Source organism: Denticeps clupeoides, chromosome 19 (assembly GCF_900700375.1).
Source record: "Denticeps clupeoides chromosome 19, fDenClu1.1, whole genome shotgun sequence".
NCBI lineage: Eukaryota > Metazoa > Chordata > Actinopteri > Clupeiformes > Denticipitidae > Denticeps > Denticeps clupeoides.
Genome location: NC_041725.1, coordinates 144,257 through 172,220, shown reverse-complemented (window position 1 = coordinate 172,220; position 27,964 = coordinate 144,257). Strand labels below are relative to the sequence as shown.

The window sequence follows — 27,964 nt, the reverse complement described above, 5'->3', positions numbered from 1 at the left end:
CATGCGCGCGCATGCGCAGAAACAACCACCAACCGTTGCGCATGCGCGTCCGTCGAGTAGCCGCCGGCATTGACAGCCACAACCAAGCATGGAGAACCGCAGTGGGAAAGCGCACCAAAAAGGTCTGTTGTATTCCAGTTAGGTTAACTCCGCTTGTTATCTTTGGCTTTGCTACCGATGAAGCTACAGCTCAAATATTCTATTAACGATTCTATTCCATGGTTAAATGATGTTTCGACCTGTTAAAGTAAGTTTGGGAACCGGATGGTCGCTGTGTTGGTCCAAACTCGTGAATAAGTGATGGCTTTTAGTAACACATGCAGCCTGGCTACTTTGTGACCTTTGTTTCTAACATTTTGACGCATTGGGCTTTCACATTCTGGTTCGTTAGGACTCGGTCTACGTAAACAACAATTTGATTCATCGTTGCCCTTTGGCTTCATACGTCAGCGTATCCGCCATATTGCGAGTGGCAGGTCCACCAAGTACACCAATATAAACACTACACTAACTGTAGTTACTCAAATGTATACTAATGTTTACATTTTTATTTTTATAACTTTAATAAATATAACTTAACATTGTGAATATTTGGATAAATAAAATTTCCATTGCTTTTTGCTACTATCATTCAAACGCATTTTTTGTCTTAATTGTCTTAACTTCTTTAAAAAACCAGCACTGGAAATTACAATTGTTAGTTAATGCAAGGTGTGCAATACTTGACCTGTAATTTCCACATATGTAGTAAATTAAGGGGGATAGTAAGGAATGGTTTTCAACACGTTTTTCTGTGCCAGCTTCTATCAGGGCTGAGTAGCTTTTTGGCCTGTACAATTGTTTGAGATGTGAAGCTATTTCATACACATTGAATTGAATAGCAAATTATGTTTAATTTGTATGAATTATATCTGTGTTTCTTACCATATTCAAATGAATTGTTTTATAGGTTGTAATCTAGCCAACAAAGGAATTGCAGAAGATGAAGCTAAAAGGTATGTTTCCTCAATATTCCATTTGTTTGAATTCGATTTTATTAAAATCCTAGTGCTGCATGATTTAAGGAAAGTCATATTGCAATTATTGAGGTTAGAACTGTGACATAGGATTGCAATTTGATAAATGGTATAATGATTCACCATGGTTGATTATCTAGAAAAATGCACACAGAAATGTTTGTATATATATATTTTTTTAATTATCAAAAAACTGAAAATGTGCTTTTTGCAATACTTATAGTATCTCACATTAGAGTCTACACCCTACACAAATGTTTTATTAATTCTTGCCTTGTGACACTGAAAGTTCAACATGGCTATTCATGGAACTCTCTGAGGATCTCAAAAAAGGAATTACTGCTTTAACTAAAGATAAGGCCTCAGCTATTAGAAGCTACCAACACCCTGAAACTGAGCTGTAGCACAGTGGCCTAGACCATACAGCGGTTTAACTCAGAACAGACCTCGCTATGGTCCACCAAAGAAGTTGAGAGCACGTGGCTCAGCGTCATATCCAAAGGGCAGGGTATCCGCCACTGTCTTAATTTGGATTTAAATTAAAAATTACTAGTATGTGGCACAATGGGTTTTGACAGGCCCAACATTTGACACCCCCACAATTGATCCTTTCTGAGAGTGGGTGTGCAATGAGAGCAGGGTTTGTACGGTTTGTCCATCATGATTCATTAAAGACACGGTCTGTCCATATTTTCAGGTAGTGCAAAGTAGGTATCCATAGTATATGGATATACACTATGATGAAATTGCTTCATGGTGATGTCCCTTTAACTTCAGCACCATTGATGGTGTGTTTTGGCACCAGCTTGCTGTCTGGATCCAGAGAATCTGGATGGGAAGGGGGAGTGACAGATTAGGAGTGTCTTTATCTCAGACTGCATTTGACTACCGAACATTAGCAGTTCCAAAGCAGGAAGCTCGTCCACCTGCTGAGAATTTGTTAATTCTCTTGTGTAGGGCAGTACTCTGTTAACAAGTCAACAGTAACAGTTTTATCAGTTAGAATTCTTATGCAGGGCTTCCAATAAGTAGAGCAGTAGTGGATTCTTGACATTACAAATGCATGTGCCGGTTTCATCTCACCTTTAAATGTTACGTAGATGAAAGAATGCAGTCTTACAAATGTTGCATATAGATCTCTGTGAAGTCATTGGCGGTTGTACATATGATGGTGTCCCATCAATATTGACTGTGAGGTCGGGTAGATTCCTTCTGTCAGCTTTAGGTTCAAGTACCAGTATTTCTGTTTTTCAAATTTAACATGTTCAGCCACTTTTTAATGTCCAGTATACAATTCTCGATTTTATTTGAATGTGTTCTCCACGTCTGGGGGAGATGTACAGTTGTCATCTGCATAACAGCAGGGGGCAAAAAAAGAAATAAAAAATGCAGAGGAGACACAATGAGTGTTTTAGCAGGCAAGCAGAAAAGAGGAAGCTCTAGTAGGAGGATTATGGATGTGCTGAGAGAGGACATGCAGGTGGTTGGTGTGGACACCAGGAAGACAGTCGTCTGGACAGGCAAATGGAGACTGTTGATCTGCTGTGGCCACCCCTAATGGGAGTAGCCCAGAAAAAGAAGGTCCACTCCTTTGATTTATTTTAAGTATGTCAAGAACCAAAAACTGGCAGAGATGAAATGGCTTTTACGCTGTTCTTCTTGAAAAAAATTCAAATGAAATAGAATAGGCTTGGATCCCAGCGTATTGGAAAGCGCACATTTTAATAATCAGCTGTCACATAAAACCCCAAAAAGTATTAATGAAATAATATGCCAATCAATACACACATACAATCAATTTTTTTTAATGCCATCTGTAGTCTGAATGTGCATTAGTAGTCAGTTCCAATATGGTATCCTAATGCAATTATTTAACTGGGGACAGTTTGGCACAGCATTATAAACCCCAAAAAACATACGCAATCAGTATGTAAAGTTTGTCCATATGTGGTTTTATTTATGCAGTGGGAATGCCAAGAGGGACAGACTGGAGTCAGAACGAAGAGCATTGCAAGTAGTGGAGCACCTGCTGGATGACTGTGTGTCAGATGAGGTCCTGATTGACTGTGTAAGTACTAGTACTGGTGGAAATTGGAGCGGACTTCATTGGGCATATTGGTAAAGGAAATGGAGGTGATTGTAAGATATGGTATCAATTAGGAAAGCAGAAGGTCAGGTGCTGCTAGATCTTGCAGAAGGGATAGAAATGGCTGTTGTGAACAGATTTCACAACAGAATAGGGTGGTAGTAGCCTAGTGGGTAACACACTCACCTATGAACCAGGTGACCCAGGTTCGAATCCCACTTACTACCATTGTGTCCCTGAGAAAGGCACTTAACCCTGAGAGTCTCCAGGGGGGACTGTCCCTATAACTACTGATTGTAAGTTGCTCTGGATAAGGGCGTCTGGTAAATGTAAATACATTTAAAAAAAAAAGAGGAATGCAGGGTGACATATAAGAGTGGATCAGCATTACCACCAAAAATCTGAATCAAAAATGAATAGTTAAAATAAAAAATGTGTTTAACTTAAGATAATGAATGATTGTGATTAATAATTATGATTCCAATATTGATAAAAAATAATCTGATTATCATTTTGGTGTTGCCCAAAGACGAAATTAGGACTTCAGCATGCACCTTGATTCAGAATAGGTCACTGTGTAGCACTGTACTTAGTGCCAGTTGAAAATAGAGCCATTTGTGTCACTGTTACTAAAGAATAGCTGTGTTTTGTACAACTTTTAATACAATGATTAAGTTTAATATAGTAATTAATGTCTGTCTTTTTTTTAAGGCATGGTTAATTACTCCTGCCAACTATAAGGACACTGTAGAAGAGCGATCAATCACAAGGCATTGTGGATATCCTGTTTGTCCAAATAAAGTTGAAAATGTAAGCACAGTTTTTTTTTTTTTTTCATATTTCATAATTACGCTAAGTGACTGCTGTTTTTACTGTAATTTTTCTTATAGTTGATAAAGATTTTCCAAAACAGCATTTTTTTGTTTTCCATTACTGCACCAATTTTATGATCATTATTATTATGACATAACCTACATCGTGCTATAATTTATTTATTTTTTTTGCATGCAAATCATTTTAAAAAGCAATTTGTTGGATTCTTCTGCTTTTCATGTTCACACCAGGCAGAAAAAGTATTTGGAACAGTTCATGAATGTTCAGTTCAACCTACTTGGAACTGCTTCCAGCCAGGACCAGACCATTCATTTTCTGACACTGGGCACCCAACATTTCATGTTCCGTTTTTATGTACTTATAACAGTGTGCTTCTTTCAAAGGTACTGAAACAAAGATATAAAATCTCAACCAAGGCAAATAAAGTGTACGACATCACTGAGCGGAAGGTACTAAAACATATACTAAACATAGTATATATTCTATGTATATACATATACTAAAACATAGATATAGATGCTGATCAATGTCTATCTCGTTTAAAAAAAAAAAAATCCTGTATGTTTCAGTACTTTTGCTCAAATTTCTGCTTCAAAGCATCAAAATTTTTTGAAGTTCAAATATCAAAGACTCCCTTATGGTTGCGGAAAGAAGAGAGGTATTGTAATGCCATTTTTTTACTTTGTTGTTCATACATGAACTTAAATGATGTGAAATAATTTAAATGTATTAGAATAAATAGAATTAATAATGTTTTCTCTTTTTCTATTTCTTTTTAGGCCTCCAGATATTAAACTACTGAAGAAAGGGCATGGGTATGCCTTTTGGGGTTTCTTGAAGCATATAGGCACACTTGAGAATAAGAATGATCAATGCTTATTCTTATTTAAGTGTTAGGATTGCATAGAATCTATTTTTTGTTAATTGCCTTAATGCAGATCAGATTTCAGTGATTTAAAGTTATGTTTGACTACAGTGATCTTCTTGTCTTGGATGGTAATTCATGGACATAAATTAAGTCTAAAGATTAATTATTCCCCCTTCCACCTTTAGAGGCATTGCTGGTTTGGAGTTAAAGTTGACCGACCCACCAGTCAGACAGGCTGACATTGAGGAGCCACGCCCTTCAGATGCCCTTGAAAACCACAGCCAGTCTTCCACAGACAGTGACAGTGCTGATGATGATGAGCAAGAATTTGTTTCTAGTTTGGTGGCTAAGTCAACAGCTCGAGTGCATTGGGGGGAAACAACCCAGGACCTGAAATACATGGAGGACAAATCTGAGTTTGATGCTATGATGAGCTCCATGGTGAATACAGCAGGATGCAAGGCTCTGGAAGACACCAGTCAGCTGCTCAGTCAGTGCAAAGTAAATGTTCAAAGCTCAGAGTGTGCACAGGGCTCTGAACAAGCTGACTGTAGCCACCAAACTCCTGATGGTTGTCTGAATATCACCCAGGTCTGTATGAGCAGGAGGTGTGGAGTGGAACTCTGCAGAAAAATGAAAGGCCATGGAACATTGGCAAATAATGTCAGACAAGACCTGCTACACAACCTAAAAGTCACTTTTACAGAGTGGAAGACAGAGGAGACCATGATGTTTCTCTATGGTACTGATGAAACAATATCTACCTTATGCACTCTGCCACAGTATGAGGAAGATTTGAAGATCAATACAATACAAAAATACAAAGATCGAGCAACTGAGAGAAAGGAGATGGAGCTCAGACTCTACTGCAAGAGCAACAGAAGTGCTGAAGAGGAGAATCAAGAGGAACCTTCAAAGGTCAGTCACCTGTTATAGTTAGAGTACTTATTTGATTACGTTGCCAAATTGTGGTGTTTGCAAGATATTCACTGGATAAAATTTGATAAGATGGTTGATCAACTTCTATTTTTAGTATATTAGCAGTAGTCTAACAACCACTGCTACTTACAGCTAGTTTAGATCCTGTGTCTCTCCCATGAGTTACATATTTTTTATCCACAATACCCTAGGATGTTAAGGACCTCCCTCTACCACCAGTGGACCCAGTGGCTCAACATGTCCGGAAGCGCATAGTTGTGGACAAACTGAACAGATGGTTAGTATTTGTAGGGGTTCACAAATCCTCTGATTTGGTTTGTGTTATGATTTATGGAATCTCCTTTTGGTTCATTTATACAAGATCATTTATAAGAAAAACAGCATTTTTAGTAATACTATTTAAACAGATTGCCATGTGGTTGAATAATATTGTTTTAGCCTCTGGAACCTAGTGTCTTGCTAAATGTAGTCTGCAAGCAGAAGTCCAGAATTACTCTACTCTGGCATTGACCAGAGTGTTAGAAAATTAAACCAACGTAAGAAGTGTTCAAAGCTGTAACGTTTAAATTGTGGGGCAAATAAAACACATCAGGCTGTGCTGCATATGGCATGAAGTTAGATGGCTTATATATGAAGTTGTTTTAACAGTTTCATATGTATATAAAAATGTATAAAACATGCAAAAAATCAAACCACAGATGTTCATTATGTTACGTGTCATTAAATGGAATGATTCTGGGGGGAAAAGTAGTGAACATGTGATGAAAGAAAGGTGCCAAAAGTCATGGAAATTCACAAAACCAGCTGAAATGTACCAGTAACTAGAAGGTGATCCTTCATATTGGTTCAGTTTCAAATTATGGTTCATGAGAATATAGTCTGGTCATGAGACCAAAATTGAACTCTGTGGATGCCATAATACAATAATAATAACAATCCCACTTAAAATGGTTAAAATCCCACATATGATCAATACATTGTTACCCAGCATTGTAAAGGAGTCTTGCCCTGGTTAAACCTCAGATTTGTTCGGTGTGCTCCTGACTGTTAAAGTGTTGAAGTGAGCACCATGGTGAGATCTAAAGAGCTGTCTGATGCCCTCAGAAAGAAGATTGTGGCCACTATGAGACTGGTAAGGGATTTAAAAAGATCTCAAAAGAATTTCACATCAGCCATTCCACCATCTGAAAAATTGTTTACATTTGGAGGACGTTCAAAACAACTGCCACCATGCCCAGGTCTGGCCGTCCAAGCAAATTGACCCCTAGAGCAGACCGTAAGATGCTCAAAGAAGTCATCAAAAATCCTAAAATGTCATCACGGGCCCTACAGCAGGCTCTGGCTACTGTCAATGTGAAAGGTTTGGTTTGGGGATGCTTTGCTGCAACAGGACCTGGCCAGCTCATTATCATCATGAATTCTACTGTGTATCAGAGGGTGCTCTAAGAACATGTGAAACCATCTGCAAAAAAATTAAAGCGGAACTGGATACTGCAACATGACAATGACCCAAAGCATAGCAGCAAATCCACCAAGGACTGGCTAAAAACTAAGACGTGGAGAGTCCTGGAGTGGCCAAGTCAAAGCCCTGATCTTAATCCCATTGAGATGCTGTGGGGTGACTTGAAATTGGCCCTCAAACATATGACCGTTGAAAGAATTCTGTGTTGATGAGTGGGGCAAACTTTCTTCTGATCAATGTCAGAGCCTCGTAAAAGGCTACCAAAGGCATCTCACCGAAGTTATATCAGCCAAAGAGGGCAACACTAGTTATTAGGGGGTAGGGTGTCCTCATTTTTTCCTCCATTAAAATATACATTTTTGTTCACATTTTGTTGATGTGTAAAAAAAAAAAAATTTGTTTAATTGTAATTAAGTCAATTTCTTTTCCAGACATACATAAAAACATGATTGGACATTGATATGTGAACATTTCCTAAAAAGAGCTTATTATTTAATGGGGTGTCCTAATTTTGTCACATGACTATATATTACTGGCAACCTCTAGAAGTGTAGAATGTGAACACGTTTTGGGATTTGAACGGCAACCTTTTGATTACGGGCCCGCTGCCCCAAATCATTACATTTTCAGTCAGGCAAGCAAGAACCATTTATCGTATCACATATTGCAATATTGATTCCTGTGATCACAATATGATTTTTTGCTGAAGTACAGGTAATATGAACCATTTGGAAAAAAAAAAGAATCTGAAAGGAAACTTAATCTATCAAAAAACATATGACTTAAGATAAAATTCTATTGTATTTTAAGAGTATCTGGCCCTCACAGTGTCTTCTGAGGAAAACTCTGGCCCTTGGAGAAATGTAGTTGATGACCCTGATGAGGGGTCTGAAATGTCCTTAATTTGGCTTCCTTAAACCTGCAGAAACCCAGAGTGAATAAAAAAACAGCCATACTCCGTTGCTTTCAGAGAAAGAAAATAAAGCTGCTAGAATCATATAGAAAAATTATGGAAAGAACTAAAGCTTGTAGAAGGAGCCCATAGAACCCACGGAACAATCAGGATTTGAAGACTGTATGTCAACAACAACATTTATTTCTTATTTAGCCGAGAATCACATACAGTATGTCTCAATGGGCTTTGACAGGCCCTACAGTTGACACCCCCCACACTTGACCCTTCTGCACACAAGGAAAAACTCCCCACAAAAAAACTCTAGGAGAGAGAAAAAAAAGAAAGGAAGAAACGTTGGGAAGGAGTGATACAGAGAGGGACCCCCTTCCAGGGTAGAGTGAGCCTGCAATTGGTGTCAGTGCAGGGTTGGGGATGATTTGTCCAATAGGAGAAAAAGGCCTACAGTTGTAGTGGTGGAGAAGTCCAAATTGTAGTCCTGTGTCATGGTCTACATTATGTGTCCATTATGATGCTACTGATACTGAAATATGTGGTTATTGTGCAACAAAAATATATGGAATATGTGTGGAAACAAACCTGAGCAAGACTTTTGTGTAGTTTCTTCATACATGAGGCACGTTCAAGCAGTAATCACAAGAAAGGGTTTTGTTTCAAGCATTGACTTTTCCCCTGTCTCATTCCATTTTTACCAGACATTGAGGCTGAAAATGCTAGACCCAGAATACTCATTTTAAAAATAGAGGTGGTAGACATTTAAAGAAAAGTTATGATGTTGACTGAATTTTAAAAAGTGTAGACCACATTGTTGGAAAATGTTGGTAAATGTTGGTGGGTAAGACTAGTAATATTATCCACAAATTAAGCTTTTATTGAAATGTCAAAAGATTCAGACATGGTACATTGTTTAGTCCACATTATCTCTGAGCAAAGATTTGACTTTTTTTTTTTTTTTTCTTTGGGGAAAACAAAGCCTAAAGAACATTGTGGGACCTTTGAGAATTTCCATGAGTGAGATCACCAAAGATCTTTACTGCTTGGTTAGAACTTTCAGGTGAGTAACATCATTTCATAAATCTGCACACAAAAATTCCTCATATATTCATAACAATTGTGCCCAAAACAAAAACTCCTTTTACTAGGGTATCCGCAGATCCTTAAGTCTTAAATAGTTTAAGCCTTAAATATAATTTAAAATGACAAGTAATGCTTAAATCCATAGTTAAAGGTCATAAATAAAAATACTGCACACCCAATACATTTATTTACTGGCAACCTATAAATAATTTGGCAAATTTCTATATGGTTTTGTGTACTTTAATCTGACCTTGCCAATGATTTACATCTTGTGGTCTTTTGGTGTTGGTGTTGAGCCAAATTACCCAGCTCAATTAGCCATTTTATAAATATAAAATAAGCAGCCAGTAAAACATCTTTTTATGACAAGAATTGTGTTTCAGTCGTATTAAGACATCGGAGACCTGGACCTTTTTTTTTTTTTTTTTTCTTTAATCTTTTACAGGTTCTCAAGCACAAACATAGTTCACAAAAGCAATGAATGGACCCTTATTGCAGTGGTACTTCTCATATTGTAAGTCTTTGTTTCTTTTGCTTGCTTGTATGAGGGACTTCAGTTATGTTGAGTTATGTGTTATGTGTTGAGTAATTGTTTTAGATTGTGAATTGTTTATATTAAAACCTGAGCATTAGATAGCTGGATACTTTCTTTATCCCAGAGGGGAATCCGTACTTTCCAGCAGTTTAAAATTAAAAGTAGACTAAGTGCTTGAAAGTAGTTCACTGCCACTTGGGCATTAACTCTGATTCATATCTTGCCCCCTAAACCTAATAACTAGTTGGGTCGCCCTTACTAGCAACAACTGTAATCAAGCTTTTGCGAAAACATTCTGCCAACCAGAGGTGGACTTGAGGTCACGAGCAACATTCTCCTTCAGGACTTTTTTTTTTTTTTTTTGTAGACAGCAGAATTCATGGTTCCATTTATCACAGCAATTCTTCCAGGTCCTGAAGCAGCAAAACAGCCCCAGACCATCACACTACCACCACCATATTTTACTGTTGCTATGATGTTCTTTTTCTGAACTGGAGTGTTACTTCTATGCCAAAATGTAATGGGACACACACCTTCCAAAACGTTCAGCTTTTATCTCGTCAGTCCAGAGTATTTTTCCAATTTTCCAAAAGATTCTTAATGTTTTTTTGCTCAGCAATTGTTTTCATCTTGACACACTGCCATGCAGGCCAGTTTTTACCCAGTCATTTTCTTCTGATGGAGTTATGAACACTGAGCTGAGGCCTGAAGTTCTTTGGATGTTGTTGTCGGGTCTTTTGTGATTAAGTCGTCTCTGGGCTCTTGGGGTAATTTTGGTCAGCCGGCCACTTCTGGGAAGGTTCACCACTGTTCCATATTTTGGTTATTTGTGTATAATGGCTTTGTGTATAATGGCTGTAGAAATAGCTTTATAACCTTTGCCAGACTGACAGATCTCAATTACTTTCTCATTTGTTCCTGAATTTCTCTGGATCTCTGCATGATGTTGAGCTTTTGAGGATCTTTTGGTCTACATGATTTTGTCAGGCAGGTCTTATTTAAGTGATTTTTTGATTTGAGAAGAGGTGTGGCATTAATCAGGCCTGGGTGGGGCTCAGGTGTGATGAACCACTATTTAGCTATGTCTATGAGAAGGGGCAATCACTTTATCACACAGTGCCATGTAAAATCCTTAATAAAAAAATAGTACTTAATGGTGTTGTCTTTGACATGTAACATTTATTGTGCTGTAACATTTAAATGTGATTAAGATGGAAAAAGTAAGAAAGAAGAGAGGGGTAAATACTTTTTCGCACCACTGTATTTTATAATGTATTCATGTATACAACTTACATTGAATGAAATGGAATTTGGACCAGTCCAGTTCTAACATTAAGCAGGTGATCAAGGACTCTGGTTTACACTCAAGGCTTCTTCAGCTTTAATTATGGTGAAACAAAGCTGACTAGCTGCTATGTAGTCTAATCAACAACCTGCTTATGGACTTCTAAAGCCAATCACAATATAGGCCAAATTTTAATGGTGTATATTTGAGTTGATTAAATCTATAAAAGTCGGTTACTAAAAGATTATTTAAAAAAAACTTGAGTTGAGCGCGGAGCACATTGAACACACTCGGCCTCTCTCGCGCACTGATGCCTGCAGAGTTTGGTGCCTCATAGACAGGGCGGACTAGCAGGTCTACATGACATGACCTGCTAGATTTCTTATTGGCTATTCGGTGGTGCAGCTTTGTTGGGTCACAGCTTTGTTGGGGCTGCTGCATCCATGATATGTAACACTGGCATACACTTCCCCTGTTTTCTCCCAGACTGGCAGAACTGGCATTAACATAGAAATTAGTTTTACTCTTGATTACTTTTCCTCACGATCCTGTATAGTCTCATTAAACATAAACTGAATTGGGAGAAGTGAAAATGTAAGTATAGAGCATTACATGTTTAGGTGTAATAAATACCATTTCAATTCAGAACCAAGTAAATACATTTAGATTCACATTAATTTCCTAGTGGCACAGATATCAATCAATTCTCCAATTCTTTTTTGATGTCCATTGTCAGATTTGGTTCTTTTCTGTACTTAAAGACTGGCAGCCTTTGAATCAAAATGCAAATTTGGGTGAGTAATAAATGTTTTCCTGCAAGACTGAAATGGAGGAAGTATAAAAGAAACCTACTGACCAGAGAACTGTTTAGTCTGGGTATTGTGGAGTAAAGAACTGCTTGGGTGACCATGCTGAAAAAATCTTGTTTTGTCAGACTTGGGGAGGTCTTGCCATTCTTGAAGGAAAGTCTCAACAGCCCATCTGCAGTTGAATATATCTCATCGCTGATCAAGATGATGCACCTAAGTTCCCAGAACTTCTACAGCCTCATTTTGATCTTCAAGCCACTGAGGTCAATATGTTAATGGTAATTAGGTTGATATATCTTTGACTTGCCTGTCAAATATTCTACCACATGCTCTCAGTTATCAGAAGTGAGTTCTTTTTGTGATAAGTCAAGCTGAACACAAAAACACATTTTGGCATAATTTGTGATCTGTATAATCTGTATATAAAATGTAATGTACCTCATGAATGAATAAAAAATAATTATTCACTGGTGTAAACAGGTTGATCTCTCTTGCTCATGTCTATTTCTTCTCTAACACTTAGAAGGATTCTAATCCTACTCTGATACTTGTCTAATTTTTGGTCATTTCTAAACTGGACTACTTTAATTAATTCCTGGCTGATCTTCTTAGCACCACTCGACCTCTCCAGCTAATCCACACCTTCCCATTGCTGAGCTCCCTCCACTGGCTTCCTGTAGCTGCCTGCATCAGTTTCAAAATACAGAAAGCCAACGAAGGGTCAGACCCTCCTACCTCAATCACTCATCACCTTGATCTCTCCGATCCTTCAGCACTTCTCCACTGAAGTCACGATTCCTTGGAGCATTTGTGCCTTTGAGCAATAGGAAGTGGCTGGTGGAGACAGTGTGAACACCCTGAAACACAATGGCCGACCTCTTACATGTGGGCCCACCATTGTGCCATTAATTCTATTCATCTATTTAAATTTTTTAAATTCATTTCAGGCACTGCCCTACCAAAAAATGTGCTTTTATTGCAGTATGTATTCACCTGCTTCAATAAACTTACAAACCCTTCTGGTCTGGGGTCAAGGGGGAACAAGGGTGGAATGGCAGTGCTGATTGTAGTGGGAGGAAACCAGTAGACCCAATTTGGTGCAAAAAACGGCTATTTACTCACAGTTCTAGACAACGTCTAGATAGAGTGGGGCAAAAAAGTATTAAAAAAGATGAGAGAGAGCTGTAATTCTCATCATAGGTACACTTCAACTGTGAGACAGAATCTAGGAAATCAAATTGTATGTGTGAGGCAGGAACATCCACGTCCTGTCTACAATGGGTGCTTCCACCAATAAAAAAAAAGTCACTCACCAGGTGCCTGCATCAGTTTCAAAATACAGAAAGCCAACGAAGGGTCAGACCCTCCTACCTCAATCACTCATCACCTTGATCTCTCCGATCCTTCAGCACTTCTCCACTGAAGTCACGATTCCTTGGAGCATTTGTGCCTTTGAGCAATAGGAAGTGGCTGGTGGAGACAGTGTGAACACCCTGAAACACAATGGCCGACCTCTTACATGTGGGCCCACCATTGTGCCATTAATTCTATTCATCTATTTAAATTTTTTAAATTCATTTCAGGCACTGCCCTACCAAAAAATGTGCTTTTATTGCAGTATGTATTCACCTGCTTCAATAAACTTACAAACCCTTCTGGTCTGGGGTCAAGGGGGAACAAGGGTGGAATGGCAGTGCTGATTGTAGTGGGAGGAAACCAGTAGACCCAATTTGGTGCAAAAAACGGCTATTTACTCACAGTGTGTATAGTAGTGAAATGGCGAGGATCATGGATGACGCTAAAACAAAGAAATAAATGTACCGCCCAAACAGAACCATACACTATACTGAAGAAAAAAAAAAACGTACGAATGCCACAAAGCAGTGCACCAAGGATGTCTGCAAGATAGCTGGTCGCCACCATCCTCTTAAATGTAAAAACTCCATCCTTCTCCACTGCAGCCTAACTCAAAGTCTGGGAGAGGAGCCTAAAAGACAACAAGAATATGACAAATCTTCCCCAAAATGATCCAGGTATATGTGGTCTCATGCTCCCTGAAGTATTCTTTTACAGTTAGAGCCATAGGAGTCTTGGCATAGTCATCTTGAAATGCATCTGTGCCATCAGAAAAGAACAAAAAAAATAAAGTATAGATGGGAAAAGCCTTGACCAGTTGAACCCCCCACTCAGAACGTAGGGACGTTTTCAAGATGGAAGCGCACACAATCGCAGGGGCTCAGGCTCTCCTCCACACTACAAATGACAATCATTACTGTGCATGTAAATAAGGCAATATTTATTTTACACGTACAACCCCAAATCAGAAAAAGGCTGGAAAATGTGAATTAAAAAAGGGAACTTTCTTTGCAGACAGTATGAACACAAAATAATTCATGTTTTTTCTTGTCAACATCATTTGATTTGTAAATAAATATCCACTCTTGCCATTCAGGCCTGCAACACATTCCAAAAAAGTTGGGACAATACAGCATTTACCACAGTGTTGCAGATGTTAGTTTGTCCCATTCGTCCTGCAAACAACGTTTTACGTGCACAACAGTACGGGGTCTTTGTTGATGCATTTTTCGTTTCAAAATCCGCCAAAAATTCCCTATAGGAGAATCAGGGCTGCAGGCAGGCCAGTCGAGCATCCGCACCCTCTTCTTACGCAGCTACGCCTTTATTATGCACGCAGTATGTGGTTTGGCATTGTCTTGCTGAAATGTACCTGGAAAAGACGTCTTGAAGGCAGCATGTGTTCCTCCAAAACTGAGATATACTTCTCAGCATTGATGGTGCCATCGCAGAAGTGCAGGTTACCGAAGGCACTGACACATACCATGACAGACCCTGGCATTTGGACTTGTATCTGGTAACAGTCTGAATGGTCGTTTTCACACGGCGTCCATTTCTTCCAAAAAGTAAGTGAAAAAACGATTCATCTGAACACAATACATGTTTCCAGACATGGAACCATCCCAGATGCCTCCAAGCCCAGAGAAGTGGACGGTGCTGCTGGACACTATTTATGTAGGGCTTCTTTCTGGCACAGTACAGTTTTAGCTGCGTTTCCTTAAGTAACTACATACAGTAGTGCTTCCTGAAGTTGTCCTGAGCCCACGCAGTTATATCACTTATGGATAAATGACTGTTTTTAACGCAGTGCCGTCTGAGGGCTCGGAGATCACGGCCGTTCAGTTTAGGCTTGGCACCCTTGGCATTTACGTATGGTAATTTCTCCAGATACCCTGATTTATTTCACTACGTTATGCACTGTAGAGGGACGAATGGCCAAATATCTGCCTGTCTTTCTTTGAGAAACATTTTTCTTCAGCATTTCAAAGATTTTTGCCCGCACTTGGTGGCAAACTAGTGATCCTCTGCCCTAAGGGAGTAGGCCTTTCGTACCAAATCATGACGGCAATCAGATGTTAACATCAAATCACATCATTATTTAGTTGTTATACCGCATTACTACCCCTGAATTGCCCCCATCCCAACTTTTTTTGGAATGTGTTGCAAGCCTGAATGTCAAGAATGGATATTTATTTACAAATCAGATGTTTACAAAAAAAACATAACATTTGTCCTACATGATAACGTGAAGTGATTGTCATTTGTGATACACAGCACATGGTGCACACAGTGAAATTTGTCCTCTGCATTTAACCATCACCCTGAGCTAGCAGTGGGCACCATGACAGGTGCCCGGGGAGCAGAGTGTGGGGACGGTGTTTTGCTCAGGGGTACCTTGGAGGATCGGGATTCGAACTGGCAACCTTCTGATTACATTAACCGCTAGGCCCCCACTGCCCCATGTCTGCACTAGAGGAAATGCTTTCAATCTTATTGTACATGTGTATATCTCATTCATTCATTCATTCCACCACAGTCCAATCTTTGTGTTTCCTGAATATCACACCTATCCTCACTGCGCTGGTTAAACACCGTTCATCCAGACCCCTGATGACCTTGATCGCAGTCACATTGGAACTGTAGCCCAGCGGCTGCGATGTAGACGTCATCATAGCCCCGAGACAGCGCTGGGTAGAGTGGTTTATTACATCTCGCTGCTTGTGACTGATAAATTGTGTTAGCTGGTTCTTACTAAACTTTGGCATTAAGTTGCTCACTTGCTCACTTTTTGGATACAAATGATTTAGTTTCATTATGAGAACTGTAGAAATATGGTCTCATACTCTATAAGCAGTTTAAAGCATTGAACATGTTTTATTGTAAAGGTGTGAACTGATTTATGTATTTCAGCTTTACAAAAACGAATCATTTGGGAAGACAATAAACATCAGAAGGAAGAAGCTTGTCTCTCATTAGAAGAAAGTGTTAAGCTGTCTGCCAAACTCAACACAACGCTCAGGGAAGGCAGAATGTTGGGACTGAACTGTTTCATAAAATAATGCTGTTTTGAGTCAATCTCAATCAAAAGTAAAAAAGAAAATCATTTCAAATTGCACTCAGCAAAAAAAAAAAAAGGTCATTTTTGACAGAAAACCCAATAACAACAATTAATATTTTTCTTTATAATTGGCACAAATAGTATTGTCTATGACACCTGTGAGTACATCGTATGTTTTAAAAAGAATGTATTTTATTAAATTCCCAAGATGCAGACCAGATGTTAAATGATGAGAAGGATCCTTCTCTTGCCCTTGCCATCCAAGCATCTCTTGAAGACTCTGAAATACACTTTGGACCTATTTATGGTGAAAACGGTGATGATCAAGACTTGACCCTTCCCTGGAATCCACATGACTTCAACAGTCCTGACATTTATAGCCAAACATATCCAAAACAAACTGTATTCATTGTATTGTGATACACTGAATATACAGAATAATCATAATATTTGCATGATACATAACTTAATTGATATATGATATTTCATAATCATAACTAATTCAAGTGTATGCTTAAATCTTGTAGCATTCAACACAGAATAACGGACATTTACCAAGCAATCTTCCAAGAAGAAAAAGATCTTCTCTTTGTGCAGTTAAGATGAGCAAACATAGTCAATGATAATCTGAGAAAGCTGTGGACAGTGAAGGTGTGTCAAGAGAAGCAGTGCGAGGGAGAAGATGACAGAGTGCCCGGACCACGTCCAGATTATTCTGAGAAGGAATGGCCAGGTGGTCAGGAGAGTGTGGTTGAATGTGCTGAGAGTGTGTGCTGTGCTGCTGTGTATCACATGTGACAAATCACTTCACTTTCGAATGGATCACAACATCATACCAGTCCGACTTCCACCTGCTTTTATTCTTGCCTGTTGCAGAGGAGTTCGTTCAGTGGACGAGCGAGCATCGATTGCAGAGGTGACAGCAGGTGACAGCAGGTGACAGCAGGTAACAGCAGGTGGCAGCAGGTGACAGCAGGTGACAGCAGGTGGCAGCAGGTGACAGCAGGTAACAGCAGGTGGCAGCAGGTAACAGCAGGTAACAGCAGGTAACAGCAGGTAACAGCAGGTGGCAGCAGGTAACAGCAGGTAACAGCAGGTAACAGCAGGTAACAGCAGGTGGCAGCAGGTGACAGCAGGTAACAGCAGGTGGCAGCAGGTAACAGCAGGTAACAGCAGGTGGCAGCAGGTAACAGCAGGTGGCAGCAGGTGGCAGCAGGTAACAGCAGGTAACAGCAGGTGGCAGCAGGTAACAGCAGGTAACAGCAGGTAACAGCAGGTGGCAGCAGGTAACAGCAGGTAACAGCAGGTGGCAGCAGGTGGCAGCAGGTAACAGCAGGTGACAGCAGGTAACAGCAGGTGGCAGCAGGTGACAGCAGGTAACAGCAGGTGGCAGCAGGTGACAGCAGGTAACAGCAGGTAACAGCAGGTAACAGCAGGTAACAGCAGGTGACAGCAGGTGGCAGCAGGTAACAGCAGGTAACAGCAGGTGGCAGCAGGTGACAGCAGGTAACAGCAGGTAACAGCAGGTAACAGCAGGTGACAGCAGGTAACAGCAGGTGGCAGCAGGTAACAGCAGGTGGCAGCAGGTGGCAGCAGGTAACAGCAGGTGGCAGCAGGTAACAGCAGGTAACAGCAGGTGGCAGCAGGTAACAGCAGGTAACAGCAGGTAACAGCAGGTGGCAGCAGGTAACAGCAGGTAACAGCAGGTAACAGCAGGTGGCAGCAGGTAACAGCAGGTAACAGCAGGTAACAGCAGGTAACAGCAGGTGGCAGCAGGTGACAGCAGGTGACAGCAGGTGACAGCAGGTAACAGCAGGTGGCAGCAGGTGACAGCAGGTAACAGCAGGTGGCAGCAGGTAACAGCAGGTAACAGCAGGTGGCAGCAGGTAACAGCAGGTAACAGCAGGTAACAGCAGGTGGCAGCAGGTAACAGCAGGTAACAGCAGGTAACAGCAGGTGGCAGCAGGTAACAGCAGGTAACAGCAGGTAACAGCAGGTAACAGCAGGTGGCAGCAGGTAACAGCAGGTGGCAGCAGGTGTGAAACTCAGCGATCTGATTGGCTGACGGACGGCCTGGACGCGGAAGCTGCAGATCTGCAGCTTGACGCTGGAGGAAATGGCCATCGCTCATGTGGCTACAGAGTTCGTGTTCTCGGACTTCGTCCTGAAGGATCCGCCGGACGCGGCGCGTTACAGGACGGTCCGTCTGGAGCTGTCGCTGGACAAACTGACGTCGTGCGTCGCGGTCGCGCTGCCGCTCGTCCTGATCAGCCTGGCGTTCGCGCAGGAGGTGTCTGTCGGTCAGTATCCGTCTTCCTGCTGCTCCACTTCTTCTAATGAGCATTAATGACCTGATACATCACAATCATATGTGATGGATCCGCACTTATCTATCAACCCAGGCCACTGGACTACTGTAACTCCCTTCTAGCAGGTCTACTACTATGTTCCATCCGACCTCTACAACTCATACAAAATGCTCTTCAACCTTCCCAAGTTCTCCACACCGCCCCTCTGCTACGTTCCCTCCACTGGCTCCCAGTAGCTGCACCATCAGGTTCAAAATACTGATGCTGGCCTACAAAGCCAAACATGGAGTAGCACCATCCTACCTCACAGCCCTTATTACACCTCGCACTGCACCTCGTATACTCAGCCTCCAGTACTGCTCGCCTGGTCCCTCCATCTCTGAAGGTAAAAGGAAGACGCTCATCTAGACTCTTCTCCGTCTTGGCCCCTCGGTGGTGGAATGAACTTCCAGCTCAGTCACTGAGCACCTTCACACGGCAGCTCAAGACCTTCCTCTTTAGAGAATATTTAGAGAACTTGTAACCTTCTTCTTGTCTGACTTCTGTATAGAAACTAGAACAGAGTGAATAAAAAGATTGTATTCATAGTTGGGGGTCCTAGTGAACCAGAATTGATCTCTTCATCCATGGTAAGTCGCGCTGAATAAGGGTGTCTGCCAAATGCCTTAAATGTAAACGAACCCCCCAGAAGGGTGGAAAATGCCTTTCAAATGATATATGGTAAGGAATCATATTTTGGATAGAATAGAATAAAAAATGTTCATTCTGATTTTACTACTTCCCACCAGATGCTCTGTTCTTTACTGAAGAAAACCATTTCAAATCCTTCTTTTAACTCCAATTTAAGAATCTTTCATGATCAGAACATTAAGATCACATTCTTAATACTGAGCAGATCCTTGTTTGCTGCCAAAACTGCCCAAATTGTGAGGTTATATCTTGATGGATCATGCATAGCCCACATAAGATCAATAGGATTAAGATCTGGAAAATGTGGATACCAGCTCTACACCTTAAACAACCCGGCTTGAGCCATCGAATGAGGCATGATCTGCCATCAGGGAACGCCATTTCCAATGAGGAGTGGATTCCAGGAACATCCACATGAATGGCAAAAAGCATCACACAAGTTCTACCCATAGTGCCTCCTGGGGCCATGACGTCCCCTGATAGGGGACACATGCTGATTCTTCCTCTGTGTTGGTTGCTCATGTGCAGATAGCAGGACGAATGTGTTCTGCAGCCAGATACACACCAAACCAGCAGTAATATTTTCAGCTATTCTGAACCCTAAACTTTGCTGGTCTGGTCCCGAGAACCTGTGATGTCAGTAGGTGGAGTCTGAATTGTCAATAAGCACAAATTGAATTGTCAATAAGCACAAAAAAAATAGAAGAACAAAAAGAAGAGGCTGTGGAAAGATTTCTAGTACAATGTGATTGATTTCTGTTTAGAGGGCGTGACCTGAGCTCCTGTCTAATGTTAATGCAGACCGCTTCTTGGTTGGTGTAACGTGGCCTGTTAGATCCTTACTAGACTCTAGCCACATGGATCAGGGATCTGTGGCCATTTCTGACCTTGTGGTGGAACACTTTTTGAAGGTCTTTCTTGGTTTTCGTCTGTATACAGAATGTGCCTGTAAATCTCTGTATCTGTTTAGGAACCCAGATCAGTTGTTTCTCTCCCTCAAATTTCTCATGGAGGCAAGCAATGTATGTGGATTCTTTCTGTTGGGCTGCGGTGCAGACACAGCACCTTACAAGTGGAGATGTGGCAGGCCTTCCCCTGTGGTTGCATAAGGTGCCCACTAACTCACTCACATTCAGATATGAGGTCTCTCTCAGTTCTGGTTTGATCCGTATCGTCTTCTCTAGTTTTTCCCGTATGTGCTGTTGCTGGTGGCGGTGTGTGTTTACTCTCCTGCCCTGTTGTGGCGTTTGTTGGCGGCACCAGCACTCTTCTCTGACCTCACCTTCATCCTGCAAGAACTTGACAGATGTTACAACCGTGCCATCAACCTTGCTTCCAAAGTTGTGACGTCAGACACATATGGGTAAGACACATGCACTAGCCTCACCTACATATATTAAATACAACCCCACATATATCAAATTCAATCACAAAGAACTTGGCATTTGAATCTGCAAAAAGGAAAACAAATTGTGGCAAAATGTAAAGAAATAGAAAATCTCATATCATCATCAAAAGATGAAGAGATTGTGGTCAATCTGTGAAAACCAAATTGCTTTCAATTAGGAGAAGTTCTCAACTGGCCTCTCTGTTCAACATCATTTATTTCTTACTTAGCCGAGAATCACATACAGTATGTCTCAATGGGCTTTGACAGGCCCTACAGTTGACACCCCCCACACTTGACCCTTCTGCACACAAGGAAAAACTCCACACAAAAAAAAACTCTAGGAGAGAGAAAAAAAAGAGAGGAAGAAACCTTGGGAAGGAGTGATACAGAGAGGGACCCCCTTCCAGGGTAGAGTGAGCCTGCAAATGGTGTCAGTGCAGGGTTGGATATGATATAATGAGTCCTACAGTTGTAGGGTTGGAGAAGTCCAGGATGTAGTCAGTGTCATGGTCTAGATTACGTGTCCATGATGATGCTACTGGTCCACTTGAAGATCCCTGAAGCTGTAGTTGTAACGGTGGTGTTAGTGATTGTTATTGTGATACAGTGCAGCACAACAAATTGTGTCCTCTGCTTTTAACTCATCACCCTGAGTGAGCAGTGGGCACCATGACAGGCACCCGGGGACCAGTGTGTGGGGACGGTACTTTGCTCAGTGGCACCTCAGTGGCTCGGGATTGAAACCGGCAACCTTCTGATTATGGGGCCGCTTAATTAATCGCTAGGCCACCACTGCCCCTTTGTGTAGTAGTATTTGTACAGTACAGGCCAAAAATTGGACGCACCTTCTCATTCATCGTGTTTCCTTTATCTTCATGACCATTTACGTTGGTAGATTCTCACTGAAGGCATCAAAACTATGAATGAACACATGTGGAGTTCTGTACTTAACAAAAAAGGTGAAATAAGTGAAAACATGTTTTATATTCTAGTTTCTTTGCTCTGATTACTGCTTTGCACACTCTTGGCATTCTCTCGATGCGTGTACATAGTACATAAATACATAACTCCACATGTGTTCATTCATAGTCTACTTCATAGCTTGGTTTGTTCTCTGACCATCTATATAGAAATGTGTGTGAATTTGCCGCCGGTGGACTCCAGTCAGGTTGTAGACGTGGTGATCAATGGAAACAGGAGGAAGCTGAGCTCACTTGCAAAGTGTCAGCAAAGGCTGTGAATAGACCAAAGACCAAACTCTTTTCACTGTCATTTTGAGGAGTTGTATGTAGAATTTTGAATGGATTTATTTTTTAAATTAATTTAATTATGTATAACAAAGGTCTGTAAAATACATTTAAAAGTATCTAATAAATGTTTGAATAACTGCAGAATGTGAAATGCTATGAATACTTGCTGGATGTAGTGTATATGTTAAAGGTGCTCAATGAATAAAATGAATCAGTGGAATCAATTTTCAGTAAATTGGTCACTTTTTTTTCTAATGTGTAAAAGTTTTGTGTTGGATGCATTTTTTTACATGTTCTTTGTCTTTTTTTATTTGCAGTTCAGTACCAGACCTGAGTGACAGATTTAAGTACCCATTGGTGGAGCAGTATCTGATGACGAAGCGCTTGTCCTGCTCCATGCTGGTTTTTTACCTGATCTGCCGCAGCCTCACCTTGCTTTTCCTCATCCTGGCCTGCCTGTACCTGGGATATTATATTCGACTCGCATCACTAGCTGACGAGTTTGCCTGCAGCATCAACACAGGAATCTTACAAAATGACACAAGTTTTCCACCCAGTTTCCAGTGTAAACTTGTAGCAGTGGGCGTGTTCCAGCTGCTCAGCTACATTAATCTGGGTGTCTATGTGGCGCTGGTGCCTGCATGTGTGTATGCAGCTCTGGTCCCAATGCGGCAGAGCCAGGACTTCCTGCGGCCATACCAGCTCCTGCCCACCCTGGGCGTCCTGGACTTCAGCCGCAGGGCCTGGGACGACCTGGGACTCTACCTGCTGTTCTTGCAGGAGAACCTCACTGAACTGAAGTCCTATAAATGTCTTAAGGTAAATACCTTGATCAGTTTTCTGTCCTTGGAAGCATGGAAGTATTAGTCTTTAGATCAATGTCTCTTGGGATTTATGTTTAAAATGGAAAGATTGCCAATAACTGCAACACCAGTCACTTATTAATGATGGTGATAAAATTCAACTATTTCAGAACGAAATCTCTGGGAGCTACATGTTCACCTCTTATCAAGTTGACATTCTGCCCCAGTTTTACACACATACAGGGGTGTGAGAAAGTATTTACTTCTTTTCCATGTTGGTCACATTTAAATGTTTCAGATATTAGTCAAAGACAACACAGGACGTTGATTTGGCATTGGTGGACTAGCTGTTAAGGAAGTGGCCCCGTAATCAGAAGGTTGCCGATCCACCAAGGTGCCACTGAGCAAAGCACCGTCCCCACACACTGCTCCCCGGGCGCCTGTCATGGCTGCCCACTGCTCACTATGGGTGATGGGTTAAATGCAGAGGACACATTTTGATGTGTACACATGTGCTGTGTTGCTGTGTAAACACCAAATGTGGTTAAGTGAAGTATTAAGTGTGGAGGAGTAGCCTAGTGGGTAACACACTCGCCTATGAACCAGAAGACCCAGGTTCAAATCCCACTTACTACCATTGTGTCCCTGAGCAAGACACTTAACCCTAAATTGCTCCTGGGGGGGACTGTCCCTGTAACTACTGATTGTATGTCGCTCTGGATAAGGGCGTCTGATAAATGCCATAAATGTAAATGTAAATTTGGGCCCACTCATCCTTGCAGAATTGTTGTAGTTCGGCCACATTGGAGGGTTTTCGAGCATGAACCACCTTTATAAGGTCAGGCCACAGCATGTCAATAGGATTCAGGTCAGGACGTTGACTAGGCCACTACAAAGTATTCATTCTGTTTTTCTTCAGCCAATCAGAGGTGGACTTGCTGGTGTGTTTTTGATCATTGTCCTGCTGCAGAATCTAAGTTCGTTTCAGCTTGTGGTCACGATGGCTGGACATTCTCCTTCATTTTTTGTAGACAGCAGAATTCATGGTTCCATTTATCACAGCAAGTCTTCCAGGTCCTGAAGCAGCAAAACAGCCCCAGACCATCACACTACCACCACCATATTTTACTGTTGATGTTCTTTTACTCCAAAATGTTCCAATGAACAGAGTATTTTTCCAACAGTCTTTAAAAAAAAAGTAATTGATTGTCATTGTGAAACACTGCATGTGTGACACAACGAAATGTGTCCTCTGTATTTAACCATTTACATTTACATTTACATTTACGGCATTTGGCAGACGCCCTTATCCAGAGCGACTTACAACGTGCTTTCAAGTTACCATCGATGAAGAGATCAATTCCGGTTCACTAGGACCCCAACTATGAATACATCTATTTAATTCACTCTGTTGTAGATTCTGTACACAAAGTTTGACAAGAAAATTACAATTTAATCTAAATATTCTTTAAAGAGGAAGGTCTTGAGCTGTCGTTTGAAGGTGCTCAGTGACTGAGCTGTTCTGACCTCGAGGGGAAGTTCATTCCACCACTGAGGGGCCAAGATGGAGAAGAGTCTAGATGAATGTTTTCCTTTTACCTTCAGAGATGGAGGGCTGTGGGCAGCCATGACTGGCACTCTGGGAGCAGTGTGTGGGGATGGTGCTTTAATCAAGGGGACCTCAGTGGCACCTTGCTGGTTCGGGATTCGAACACACAACCTTCTGATTATGGGTCAGCTTACTTACCTGCTACATCACGATTGCCCCAACCACTGTCTTGAAGATTTTTTTCTGATGAAATAGAGACAACCCAGTCATTTTCTTCTGATGGAGTTATGAACACTGAGCTGAGGCCTGAAGTTCTTTGGATGTTGTTGTCGGGTCTTTTGTGATTAAGTCGTCTCTGGGCTCTTGGGGTAATTTTGGTCAGCCGGCCACTTCTGGGAAGGTTCACCACTGTTCCATATTTTGGTTATTTGTGTATAATGGCTTTGTGTATAATGGCTGTAGAAATAGCTTTATAACCTTTGCCAGACTGACAGATCTCAATTACTTTCTCATTTGTTCCTGAATTTCTCTGGATCTCTGCATGATGTTGAGCTTTTGAGGATCTTTTGGTCTACATGATTTTGTCAGGCAGGTCTAAGTGATTTTTTGATTGAGAAGAGGTGTGGCATTAATCAGGCCTGGGTGGGGCTAGAGATATCGATATTCTTTTTCACACCATTGTATCGCTATAGCGACACCATGCTTTCAGGTTTGTGCACACAATTTGGTGAAGGGCCTTTTCTATTCCAGCATTGATTATGCCACAATGCACAAAACAAAGATTTGTAAAGACAGGGTTGACTGAATTTGGTGTGGAAGAGGCCTAAACCATCAAACTCATCTTGAATGGAGAGTGTGAGCCAGAAGTTCTTTTCCAACATTAGTGCTGGACCTCATAAATTCTCTCCAGAATGGATTGGGGCTGAACAAGGAAAAATGTGAGTATCACCATTGCAATTAGATTTGTGATTTTAAACTACATTTCCCATGCATGGCTCTATTCTGAGTAGAACACTGGTTATTTATTTTAAAATGGACTTAGGTCGAAATCGATTGTTGGCCATACACCAGCCTGTCAGTCGTTGTACCTCCTCTCTGTAGGCTGACTCGTCGTTCTTGCTGATGAGAGCCACCACGGTTGTCATCAGCGAACTTGATTATGTGGTTGGAGCTGTGCATTACTGCGCAGTCGTGGGATATTGGACTGAGCACACAGCCCTGAGGAGCTCCAGTGCTCAGTGGGGTGGTGCTGGAGATGCTGTTCCAGGTGCAGAGGGAGATGTTCAGGCCCAGCAGGTTAAGTTGTACACGCCCTATAAAAGTGGGTTTCAGACTACAGCACCATGCTCGCCAAGTTCAGTCTGCAACCGGCCTCAAAGGGATGGTTTCCAACAGACCTGAAGGTTCATGCTGAACAATTTTTCTTATCATTCACTCATGTTAATGAGCACCTTTTCAAGCGGCTCTTGATGATGAGAATAGTGAACAAAGCCGCCATCAAGCGGCTGAAAAAAGTGATTCATCACTTCACTTTCTCCTTTTGACTGGTAGTGCATAACTGTGACCGTGGAATGTTCATGCATCATGAAATGTGAAGTCCGTATTTGTTGTATATTTGGGTTGTTTCAGGTGCTGGAAATGCTGAAAGAGCGTGATGATGGCTGTGACACGATGCTGCTGCTACAGACACTTGGCCAGGTGAAAACTGACACAGTTGATGGGAATTTGGCTCCATCCTCCACTTTCTCAGGCAAAAAAGCTCAAAATGGCACAGAGATGAAAGGTGCGTATTTCTTCTGGTGTTTCTCACTCATTTCAATTCTTCACACTTTCATTTAGATAAAAGTTGGCAGAATGTTCCTTTTAAATCATTTGAATGTCCTTGATACCTGAGGAATTGGGCTGGAGTAAAAGTTTCTGCTAGGAAATAGTGTATTTCCTTTTTTTTTCTTTCTTTTTTCAGAAATGTCCCCTCTATTGCAAACTGGAGATGCTGCCAACAGTCATTATTTGTCATGATTGATGTCCATGGTTTCAACGTTTTGACCTCTTGGAACAATGTGTAGGACATTTTCTGATTGGCACCGGGCCTATGAGGGAGTTGATTATCAGTTATTTGGCAATGTGTCATTCAGTCACCTGTCTGTACGTTCTTGTCTTTTTATTCATTTATTCCATGTTTTATCTGACTGTTTTGTTGGTTCTTCTTTAGACTGTATTTTTCTATAATCAAGGACCCCAGTTACCTGTAATAAAGTGTTTTATTCAGAACCATTTTTTCCTGCCTTAAAACCATTCAATCATTTTATGAAAATCAGATTTATTCTCCACATAATTTCATCCTCCTTTCAAATCATTTAAAGCAAGATATGAAATAGTGGAATTTCCTAAGCTTATGGACTGCTTTATTGGTTTCGAAAAAACAACTGGTGGGAATATGTCTGTGAAGGTTCTCAGTCATCCAGGTGAATTTGTCTGAAAGGACAAGGCAGGAGTGAGGTGAAACCAACCTGGAGGATACATTTGTGGGCACAAGCCAACTTCCCTGAAGATTGACAAAGTTCTGTGGATGCAGAATGAAACGTCTCTACATTAAAGAAAGTCCAGTTGCCACGACTCAACTTTCAGACAAACTGGTGGGAAGCAAGTCACTATGATAGTAATACCAAACGCTCCATGATGGCCTGAGTTATGTCTACGTGGCATATCACAGGTGACTAGAACATGCAGCACGTAATCTTTACATACATACATGCATACATTTCTTGCCACGTTATTCTCTTCAGGGCTGCAACTATTATTTTAATAATAATAATAATAATATATATTTTTTGATTAATCAGAGAATCTGATGAAAAAATAAAAACACAAGAAAAGCATTCATTTCCAACCCTTTATTCAAAAACAGAACTAAAATCTTTAGAAAGTGCACAAAGATGTTGTTCCTTGAGCTGTTATTATAATAATAAAAAATAATAAATATTATTATAAAAAGGAATAACACACACACACATCATTTTATTTCTCTAAATGTGTGCTTTGTCTTATTTTCTGGATGAGAGGGAATTATAGTGACAATCTGAAGGTTTAATTAATTGTAGAATATCTAAGTATGTTAGTGTTTCTGGTTATGTCAAATACGTATTTTTTATTTGTTCAATTCATGGTTATTGTAAAAAGTTATGTGAGTTATAAAGCTCTGATCACCCCACAACAATTGTATGGCAGCGGCCGTGCCCTTGAGTTAGTGGGTCGGGGACCCGGTTCCGTTCTCTTGAACACATGGCGTGGGCTGTAAGAGGTACGTGGGGTTGGTGCACAGAATGTTGTTTTTTATTATGAATTATGTACATATTAGGAAAATTTTGTATGTGCATGTTCTTATAATGTAGAGAGAGGCGCAGGAAGGAGAAGTGATATGTGACACGATGTTATGATGCGACTTTGCTTTTTGTGGTAGTAGCCTAGTGCGTAAAACGCTCAACTATGAACCAGAAGACCCAGGTTCAAACCCCACTTACTACCATTATGTCCCTGAGCAGGACACTTAACCCTGAGTGTCTCCAGGGGGGGACTGTCCCTGTAACTACTGACTGTAAGTCACTGTGGATAAGGGCGTCTGGTAAATAATGTAAATGTAAAAATGTAAATGTTGTGCAGAATACACGTGGTTAAGCAAATCTCTAGGTGTCATTTGCTGTTTGATGAGCAAAATAAAAAAAATACACAACGCAG

The 27,964-nt window shown here is 40.9% G+C and overlaps 2 protein-coding genes across 3 annotated transcripts; both read left to right on the top strand.

Moving 5' to 3' along the window:
- Window positions 1-16: 16 nt before the first annotated feature.
- On the top strand, window positions 17-12,301 carry rpap2 (RNA polymerase II associated protein 2). Of its 2 annotated transcripts, none has more exons than XM_028961914.1 (12): window positions 17-122; window positions 950-995; window positions 2,982-3,084; window positions 3,814-3,912; window positions 4,320-4,385; window positions 4,506-4,594; window positions 4,716-4,751; window positions 4,990-5,722; window positions 5,935-6,020; window positions 9,092-9,172; window positions 9,641-9,709; window positions 11,950-12,301. In XM_028961914.1, exons 1-12 carry the CDS (start codon window positions 89-91, stop codon window positions 12,098-12,100), a joined length of 1,593 nt encoding a protein of 530 aa, XP_028817747.1. In that variant the 5' UTR covers window positions 17-88; the 3' UTR covers window positions 12,101-12,301. The 2 variants fall into 2 exon arrangements, with proteins under 2 accessions (XP_028817747.1, XP_028817746.1); XM_028961913.1 differs by having other exon boundaries at window positions 4,167-4,385.
- Window positions 12,302-18,288: 5,987 nt separating this feature from the next.
- LOC114769303 (pannexin-1-like) lies at window positions 18,289-26,505 on the top strand. Its single transcript, XM_028962194.1, has 6 exons — window positions 18,289-18,538; window positions 20,208-20,347; window positions 20,422-20,600; window positions 22,195-22,696; window positions 25,859-26,012; window positions 26,193-26,505. Exons 1-6 carry the CDS (start codon window positions 18,355-18,357, stop codon window positions 26,246-26,248), a joined length of 1,215 nt encoding a protein of 404 aa, XP_028818027.1. The 5' UTR covers window positions 18,289-18,354; the 3' UTR covers window positions 26,249-26,505.
- Window positions 26,506-27,964: the final 1,459 nt, after the last annotated feature.

Excerpts from the sequence above, each read along its gene's own strand:
- rpap2 (XM_028961913.1), top strand. The coding sequence starts at position 89 with ATGGAGAACCGCAGTGGGAAAGCGCACCAAAAAG. Across the intron at positions 4,752-4,989 it reads CTACTGAAGAAAGGGCATGG|AGGCATTGCTGGTTTGGAGT; the intron begins GTATGCCTTTTG and ends TTCCACCTTTAG. Across the intron at positions 9,173-9,640 it reads TGCTTGGTTAGAACTTTCAG|GTTCTCAAGCACAAACATAG; the intron begins GTGAGTAACATC and ends AATCTTTTACAG.
- LOC114769303 (XM_028962194.1), top strand. The coding sequence starts at position 18,355 with ATGGCCATCGCTCATGTGGCTACAGAGTTCGTGTTCTCGGACTTCGTC. Across the intron at positions 20,601-22,194 it reads GTGACGTCAGACACATATGG|TTCAGTACCAGACCTGAGTG; the intron begins GTAAGACACATG and ends TTTTATTTGCAG. Across the intron at positions 26,013-26,192 it reads AAATGGCACAGAGATGAAAG|AAATGTCCCCTCTATTGCAA; the intron begins GTGCGTATTTCT and ends TTCTTTTTTCAG.